This window comes from Vigna radiata, unplaced genomic scaffold (genome assembly GCF_000741045.1).
Source record: "Vigna radiata var. radiata cultivar VC1973A unplaced genomic scaffold, Vradiata_ver6 scaffold_187, whole genome shotgun sequence".
Classification (NCBI taxonomy): domain Eukaryota; kingdom Viridiplantae; phylum Streptophyta; class Magnoliopsida; order Fabales; family Fabaceae; genus Vigna; species Vigna radiata.
This window is the reverse complement of record NW_014541998.1, coordinates 680,360-690,179: the sequence shown is the minus strand read 5'-3', so window position 1 is coordinate 690,179 and position 9,820 is coordinate 680,360. Positions and strand designations below refer to the sequence as shown.

The window sequence follows — 9,820 nt, the reverse complement described above, 5'->3', positions numbered from 1 at the left end:
CGTTTGTTTTAAAAACCCTCTTGGTTTGTTATTCCACGCTAACAATTCCGCTGCAGCCGATTCTAACAGTAGAGAGAATGAGTCACCTCAATATACACCTGTGTGCTTGAGTGAAACATTTTTCTTAGTGAGGAGTAGTTCCAGTTATACATGATTGCATCTGTGCTTGGTTAATTGATCATTCATGATAATAGCATCTGTTGGAAAGACTATGATTATGTGAACACCATATTGAGTTTAATGGAAGTAATGCATCTATACATCTTGACTGATAATTTTATGATGAGCTTAGAGTGATTACTTGTCTTGGACGAAAGAGTTTTGGAAAGTATTAATCCATTGTAGTGATTGTTGAAAACTGAGTTACATCTTGTTTTGCTTGAGGACAAGAAAAATTCTAAGTTTGGGGTTGTGATAACGGTTGAAAAACAATTATTTTCATACTTAATTTTGATATTAAATCACACCCTTTATGGCTTAGAATTAGTTGGAATCATGCATTTTTCTTAAGTTAGAGAACAAGAGAGTCAAAGTTGGTTTTCTTGGTTTTATGCTTGGTTTCCCATGATTTTGTAGGTTTTTGGAATGAATTGAAAGAAAGGTTGAAGATCAAATGGTTGCAGTGCAGAAAAGTCAACCAGAATGTAGAAAAGTCAACCAGTCAAACAGAAAAATGAACTAGTTGACCAGAATGCTGAAAAGTTGACCAGAGCGTTGTTTTCTGCTGCAGTGAGTGTTGAGTGGCCAAATTAAGTGCTCAGCGGTGGCGCTGAGTGCCAGAATGGACCGCTAAGCGGTCTGGCGATTAGAGGGAAACCGCTGAGCGCCGTTTTTAAGCCCTAAGCGTTAGGGACACGGGCTTGGACATGTTTTCTGCTATTCTTATGACTTGTTTGGGCTTGGACTTGTTTTCTGTTATTTTTATGTCCTATTTAAAGACTTGGACACCCTAGGGTTTGTAATCTTTTGGCAAGTAGAGACGTCCAGAGCTGTTCTACACACCTTAGAGGAGGTTCCTTGGATGCTTAGGCTTTAATCTACCAAATTTAGTGTTTATTCTTCCATTCTTCCATTGTATTTCATCTAGTTTCACCATGTCAATGGTGAACTAAACCCTTTATTGTTGGGGAACAATGTAATCTTTTGAAACTCTCTTATATCAAAATTCTTATTTTCTTTATATGCTTGCATATGCTAATATTATCTATTGTTGGGTTCCTTACCTTTGCTTAATGCTTTTATCGTTTAACTCATTCAGTAAATGTTGTTTGTCTTTATTGATACGGAGACGTACAATAATGTCATGAACTGGGNGGAATTCCTTGATTAAGCTAATACCGCTTAGAGATAGGGGTAGGACGATCAATTGTATTTTGCTTCTGTTTATCATGCATTGCTAGTTACTAGGGGAGGCTAGAGATACCAAGCCAGTAATTAGTAATAGGCTCTTTTCACCAAGAGATTGGGTTTAGGGTAGACTAAGAAAGTTTGCATGACAATATGATAATAAAGCAAATTAAATAAGAAGGGTAGATATAAGAGGGTGGATAAGATGAAATTGTAAACCCCAACAAATTCATTCATCCATAGTTTCTTCTAGCCAATTGATTCACTGCATTTTGCATGTTTATTTTTGTTTTGCATTCAACACTTCAATTTAATTCTTTTCCAAGTCTTATGCGATCTCTTTACACAAAAGTTAAGGCCTAAGAGTCCTTTGGGAAACGATACTTGGACTTACTCGTTTTATATTACTTGATAACGATCTGGTACACTTGTCAGGGACTTAACAGTTTCAGAAGATAATCCTCTATCATACCCTCCTTCTTAAAGAGGATTTATCCTCATATTCGTACCCTTGAAGATCCTTGAAGATTCTTTATCATTCTCCCTTGTTTAGAGAGAATTCGACTCAAATTCTAGAAGATCCTACACACAACCAAAATCATAAATCAAAGACACAAATCTAGAATAATCCAAAATAGAAATCTATTAAAATGAGATTCGGATCCTTGAAGAGGCCACTCTTTTATTATCAAATATTTGGAGATCTGCCTCCAGGTTCAAATACCCATTTGTTAATATCATCAAACAATTTTAAATTTAAGATGCAATGTTTAAAGAAGATCAAAAGAATATTTCCCATGTAAACAATCAAACTATAAGTATGACTTTGATTATTCAAATGAATTGGCAAACAAGCTAAGAAATTATCAAAAACAAGTTCTTTGAGTTCTAAGCTTATGTATTCCTTTTCTATCATCATGTCTTATTTCCATTGTTGATGCCATGGTTTCTTGATAAACAAGTCTTCCCTAGGCAACAAAACAAAAAGAGGCCACTTAGTATTTTCTTTTAATGACAAATCAGAATGCTCTCTTCTTTTTCCCTAATTTCCTTCTTTCTCCTCTCTTTCTCTATTTTCTTTTTCCTTTCTCGCTTTCTTTTCCTTCTCTTCTTTGTCTTATTTTTCTTTATTTTTTTCTCTTCTTTTTCTCTATTTTCTTTCTCTTCTTTTTCTCTATTTTCTTTCTCCTCTCTCGCTCTCATTTCTTTCTCTTCTTTTTCTCTAATTTCTTTCTCCTCTCTCACTTTCTTTTCTTTCTCTTGCTCTATTTTCACTTTCATCTTCATTTGATCCTCACAAACCACTTTGGAGATAAAGGTGTTAAGGACACCATTTTCTCTTTAAACAAGAAAGAATACTTATTGGTTAGACCATCATGAGTTACTTTTTATCATATTGTCAAGGTCTTCCCAACAACAGGTGACTCACCTCCATAGGTACCACATCACATACTACCTCATCAACATACTTACCTATAGAAAAAGACTTATCCACCACCAATTCTCCATCCTTACTCAACCATTGCAGAGCATAAGGACTAGGGTGTACAGATGTCACCAAACCAAGCTTCTCCACTAGCCATGTACTTGCTACATTTGTACAATTTCCTCCATTAATGATTAGTGAACACACCTTTCCCATAACCATACATCCAGAATGGAAAATATTCCTTCTTTGGGTCTCATCCTCCTTCTTGTTCATACTACCCAAAAACCACCAAACCATCAAAAGATCTCCCTCCAAAGGTGGTATTTCACACTCATTGTCCTCCTTATTACTACTAGATGATTCTCAATCAGAATGCTCACTAATGTACTCCTCATTCTCCAACAACATCATAGTTCTCTTGTTGGGACATTTAGCTGCTTTATGTCCCCTACCCAGACATTTAAAACATTTTATTGAACTAGAACGCGAATAATCATATTTATTAGATTGAGAAGTTACTTTACCACTTGACGAATCCTTTTCCTTTGATTTAGAAATGGTAGAAATTGCTCCCTCCTTTTGAGATTTCTCTTTATCCCCCATGAGGGGAACGACTTCCTATAGGAGCTTCTTCTCTTGAGTTGTTGTTCCATTTTGGTAGCTTGGTGAATAAGATTCTCCAAAGTCTCATAATGGTGCATTTCCACCACATCTTGAATCTCCCTATTTAATCCATTCAAGAATCAAGCCATTGTAGCCATAGGTGTTTCTTCTACATCGACTTTCATTAAGGTAACCTCCATCTCTTGGAATACTCTTCAACACTCTTATTTCCTTGTGTAAGTTTTTGTAATTTGTTGAAGATCTCCTTTTTATAATAAGGAGGCACACATCTTTCTTTCATGGCTACCTTTAATTGTTCCCATGTAGAAATGGGCAGCCTTCTCCTTCTAGCTATGTCCACGGTAATTTGATTCCACTAATTCATAGCATACCCTTTAAACTCCAAGGATGCCATAAGAACCTTATCATCATCAACATAATCATAAGTGCTGAAGATTTAGTTAAGCTTCATTTCCAATGCCAGGTAAGCTTCCAGGTCGTTAGCTCCAGTAGATTTAATGATAACTATTGAGATTGTTGATAAGGGAAGCACTAGCTTAGTTAACCTTAATCTCACAATGCTCTAGTCCCTCTGGTTTTTTATGATGACAACACATTATTAATAACACATGTATTGTTTTGTGTTACATGTTCTATTCCTCATTGTGGATGATATCTTATTGAACATGTTTGTGTTGATCTTCATATATGAATGCACACTCATTGAGCTTATATCTGATACATCATTTATGATTGCATTACATATGTTTTATATAACAGTTTAAAACACCGTTATTTGTTATGTGATTTTGATACTAAAAGCACCATTTTTCACTTAGAAACTTGCTTGGATTCATGAGTTTTCAATAAAATGAATGAATAAGAGAGTTGAGGTTGATTTCAATGGTCTTCTAACAAATTCCCCTTTTTTGACATAGATTGAGGTAATATTGGAAGAAGAGGTGAAAAGCCAAGAAGATGGAGCTCAAAAGAGGCTAAAAAGGCACCAGAAGGAGGGAAAACACGAAGCCCGAGCATCCAAGAGCGCGAACCAAGCATCCAGAATCGACGTTCGCCGCCCGGGCAGTGCCTCCCGATGCCCGGCAGTGGAACTTCGTAGCTTGGACGTCCAAATCTGACACCCAGGCCTTACATGACTTTCAATTCTCACCCGGGCGTCCTTCCTGCGACGCTTGAGCGTGATTTCATGTGGATCGGGATCTGTTTCTGCCCTGTTTTGATTCTTTTGGATCGAGTCGCACTCTGGGACACTTCTGGCACTATTTAAAGGACCCTAGGGCTCTAGGTTTTGCATACCTAGCAGAGAAGAGCGTAGCAATACACTCTTAGCCAATTCTTAGTCTTCCATTCTCGTTCTTTCTTCCAATATTCATAGAGTTCCCCCATGTCTATGGGGAACTAATTTCTATTTTTTGTTGGGGAATGATGTAACCTTGTAAACTCTCATGTATTTGAATTGATTCTTAATTTCATATGATTTTTCATTAATTGTTAGAGTAATTCATTTGTTTTTATTCTTGCTTATACAATAGCATGATTTATGAGTTGCATGAGTGTCGGGAGGTTCCTTTCAATTTAGGTTCTTGCTGAATTACTCCTAAGGGTTATATTGCTCAGGGATGACGGTATGAGTCTTAGTCGTCTTAACCTCTTGATATTCACATCTTTTTACCAGGAATGCTAGGAATTGTATGAACTGGTAATTAGGGACAAACTTATTTACCGAGGGATCCGGTATAAGTAATTTAGTGAGGGACGTTGACATTAATGCATAAAGAAGAATTCTTATATACATGAGAGGGAACTTGGTGAAATCTAACCCCAACAACATATCCATCTCATATAAATCAATCTTTGTTCATTTCTGTGCTTTTTTGCCATTGATCAACTGCATTTTATTTTCTTTATTATTTTTGCACTCCAAACCCATGATCTCTTTTTTATTTTTAAGTCTTAATTAATCATTTTTTTCACACAATTGTTCAACGCCGAGAGTCCTCTGGGATACGATGGTTGGTCTTACCATTTTATATTACTTGTGCGACTCGGTACACTTGCCAATTTGCCCCAACAGTTTTAAAGAGAAAACCACATGCACTTTTATGAACTTATATTGTGTGGCATAACTGCAAGTTTTAAGTCGATTTCATTATGAAGCAAGTCGATTAAAGCTCGTGACTATGCACAGATTTTCAAAAGCAAGTGCTGTGAGTGATTTTGCATTGAAAAGTTTTTCAAACTGAGCTGATGTGCCTAAGTCGACTACCTGCGTAGTGGATCCGACTTAGTTTTTTGATTTGAAATTGTGTTATGCTTGTGTACAGTAACGACTATATTTCAACTTTTGGTCAAAGCTTTTATTGGTAGTCAACTTTGTATTTCCGCTGCACTTAGAATTTTCATTCCTTGTGATTCAAGAAACTTTGTAAAGGTTTACACTTTGCGAAAAATATTTTAAAAAGGCTCATATTTTTAAACCTCAACAATTCACCCCCCCCTCTTGGTGTTGAAACGAAGCCAACCTTTTTCCAACATTTGGCACTAGAGCTGGTTTTCATAAAATATTTGAAAAACTAGTCGACTTCGTTTTTCTTTGAATCGACTATACTCCTTGGAATGGCTTTTGTTTCTCAAACTAGAAGGATATGTGAATCCAAGATTGAATTGATCTCAGCTACTTGCAATGAAAAGTCAAATTCTGTTACTAATGGGTTTTATGAATCTCTTGAAACAGGAATCTTGCAGGACAAGGTAACTTATGGTGGGAAATATGATTCTGGATCTCAAAGATTAAATCTTCTTGCTAGTAAATTCACCAGATTTTTAAATGAAAAGAATGGACAAAAGGGTCAAAGTAATGACAAGAAGATCACGACTGAGATGATGATCTAATCATGATGGCAAAGTCCAAAGTAGCATAAACATATCTGCAACAAGAGACGAGAAGCTCCACATGGTACCTAGACAGTGGATGCTCGAGACACATGACAGGGGATCCTACAAAATTCTCAAACATCTCTTACAAAACCACTGGTCATGTCGCATACGGCGACAATAACAAAGGGAAGATCAATTGTAAAGGTAAAATCAAAACTGCTTCATCTTATGCAATTAAAAATGTGCTTCTTGTTGAAGGGTTAAAGCACAATCTACTAAGTATCAGTCAGCTATGTGACAAAGGATTAAAGATTACTTTTGAGCCTAAATACTGTTTGATTAGCAATGGGTCGACAGATGAGTCGTTACTTGTTGGAAAAAGATTCAACAACATTTATGTAATCGATTTCAAGGATACATCATTCGAGTCAGTAGTCTGCCTGATGACTAAAGAAGATGATGCTTGGCTTTGGCATAAGAGACTTGCTTATATCAACATGAGTCAACTGAAAAAACTTGTTTCAAAGGATCTTATAATTTTCCTTCCTAACATTCGCTACGCTTTAGAGAGATTATGTGATGCATTTCAAAAGGGAAAGCAAACAAGACAGTCCTTCAAGAGCAAAAGAGAAATGTTGACATCAAGACCTCTACAGCTACTGAACATGGATTTATTCGGACCTTCAAGAGTAAAAAGCCTTGGTGGAAACTCTTATGGACTTGTCATAGTTGATGATTATTCTTGGTATACATGGACATACTTCATTGCTGCAAAGAGTGACACACTTAAAGTATTCAAAAGGTTCGTTGTTGTTATTTAGAATGAAATGGACCTCAGGATTAAATCAATTAGAAGTGACCACGGAAGAGAATTTCAGAATGAAGAATTTGATGAATATCTTGCTGAAATGGGAATATCACACAACTTCTCTGCACCTAAAACTCCTTAGCAAAATGGAATAGTTGAAAGGAAAAATAGAGCCCTTGAAGAGCTTGCAAGAACAATGCTCAATGAGATGCCTAAGTATTTTTGGGCTGATGCAGTTAGTACAGCTTGCTATGTGCTGAACAGAACCATCATAAGATCAATACTAAAGCTAACTCATGAGCTACTGAAGGGAAGGAAACTGAATATCTCTCATTTAAGAGTCTTTGGGAGCAAATGTTTTGTACTAAACAATGGAAAAGAAAATCTTGGCAAATTTGATTCCAAGGCTGATGAAGCAATCTTCATAAGATACTCTTTAATAAGTAAAGCTTATCTGTGTACAACATAAGAACTAGTGTTGAAGAATCTGTTCATGTGGCATTTGATGAATGTATCAAGACTACTAACAAATTCGAACACGACAGAAAATCCACTGAAGAAGAGAGTTCAACTGGAGAGGAAGAAGAACCTAAAGAATCAACAGATAAAGAGAACTGTGAAGAGCTAATAAACTCTCCTAGGACTGAATCAACTAAAGAATGGAAAGTGCCAAAAAGTGTCTCCACTGACAACATAATTGGAGATATCTCAAGAGGAGTGTCCACAAGAAGACAACTGAATCAATTTTGTATGAATGTTGCTTATGTATCCAAAATTGAGCCAAAAAGAATAGAAGATGTATTGGGTGATGAAAAGAATTCTCTAAGACTATGCAGGAAGAGTTTGAAATGTCCATGATGGGTGAATTGACATACTTCCTTGGTCTTCAAGTAAAGCAAGCTAGAGATGGAATCTTTATTCACCAATCCAAGTATTGCACTGACTTGTTGAAGAAATTCAAAATGCTGGACTATAAGGAGGCTGAGACTCCTATGGCAACAAACTGCTACTTGGATCTTGATGAAGCTGGAAAGAGTGTTGATCAAAAAATGTATAGAGGTATGATTGGATCATTACTATATCCAATTGCTAGTAGAACTGATATAATGCACAATGTGTGCCTTTGTTCTAGATTTCAGTCTTCTCCTAAAGAATCATATTTAACTATTGTGAAAATAATTTTAAAATACTTTAAAGGAACCAAAAGTCTTGGACTCTGGTATCCAAATGGAACAAATATTTTTCTGGAAGGATTTAGTGATTCTGATTTTGGAGGCTGCAAACTAGATAGAAAGAGCACCAGTGGCACTTGTCATTTACTTGGATCTACATTGATCTCTTGGGATTCAAAGAAGCAATCTTGTGTGGCATTATCCATCACAGAAGCTGATTACATAGCAGCTGGAAGTTCTTGTGCACTATCTCTTTAGATTAAGAGTTAGTTAGAAGATTATGGTATTAAGCTGAATGATATTCCACTTAAATGTGATAGTACGAGTGTTATTAACTTGACAAAAAAATCCTATTTTACATTCAAAAACTAAGCACATTGAAATAAGGCATCACTTCATACGAGATCACATCCTAAAGGGTGAAATTAAGATCGAATATGTTGACACCTTACATCAATGGGCAAATATTTTTACAAAACCTCTAAACAGGGAAAGATTCTTTACTATTCGAAATGAATTAGGTATTCTAAATGATAGTAGTATAAAATGAATACTGAATCGACTGAGTGATCGTTGAAGTTGACTATGCATATACATACTGTTACATTAATTGTTTTGCATATTCACTTCTTATCTGGTGACTTTCTTGCATTACTATGATTCTAAAATGCTTGGTCTTCAAAAGACTTTGAAAGGTTTTGCAGGAAACATTGCTTTGGAACTTACTGCTGGATCACAACTGTTTGGAAATCAATGAAATCGACTTGGTTATTGGATCAATCGACTTATCAATTAAAGGGGGTTATAAATTCCATTTATTGGAATTTGCTTATTTAGTTGCTTGATCATTTTTATATCAATTTTCTTCAATATGTCTCTGTTCTTATATGACTATTTTGCAATGAGATTATATTGTGAGATTGTTGATAGTTGTATCTTTGCTTGATTGAATGGTAGCAATCATAACACTAATACACTCTTGATACAAATTGATTGTCTGCTCTGATATCTATGTAACTGCATTGTGAATTTAACTATGATTTTATAATATGCATAATGACAAGGAGAGCATTACATAATTGCATAGATTTTTCACATGCCTACATTCTAGGGGGAGTTTATCTTTTTCATGTGAATATCTGTGATAGGGGGAGCATCTCTGAATGTTTAAACTGTTTATATTGTTTTACACTGATGCGTCTCTAATATTTCATGTTATCAGCATATCCATATCTGAAAGCAAACCTTTTTTGCTAATGCACAAAAGGGGAGAGATATCTGAAAAGTTAGATTAATATGCTTAATTGCTTGATATGTGATTGTTTTGCTTGATACTGTTTTATTCAGAGTAATTGAGTTGAAATATATATTGGAATCATCTTTTATTTGCTCTGATATACTACAAAATGATCTGATATACTGGAAAGATCATTTAATCACTTGTACCTATTGATTGCTTATATTTTCTCTGATTTCTAGTGATTAATTGACTGTTTATGAGTTGTTTATGTACAAACATGGTTGCTTATTAATCATGGTTGTGCATCATTAAAAAAGGGGGAG

The 9,820-nt window shown here is 35.5% G+C and overlaps 1 protein-coding gene across 1 annotated transcript; it reads left to right on the top strand.

Annotated features, from left to right (window-relative positions):
• Positions 1-7,942: 7,942 nt before the first annotated feature.
• LOC106778801 (uncharacterized mitochondrial protein AtMg00810-like) lies at positions 7,943-8,515 on the top strand. Its single transcript, XM_014666797.1, has one exon. The coding sequence runs from the start codon at positions 7,943-7,945 to the stop codon at positions 8,513-8,515; it is 573 nt and encodes a 190-aa protein (XP_014522283.1).
• The last annotated feature ends 1,305 nt before the right edge of the window (positions 8,516-9,820 follow it).

Bases quoted from the DNA above. Each gene is read 5' to 3' on its own strand.
- LOC106778801 (XM_014666797.1), top strand. From the start codon at position 7,943: ATGGGTGAATTGACATACTTCCTTGGTCTTCAAGTAAAGCAAGCTAGA.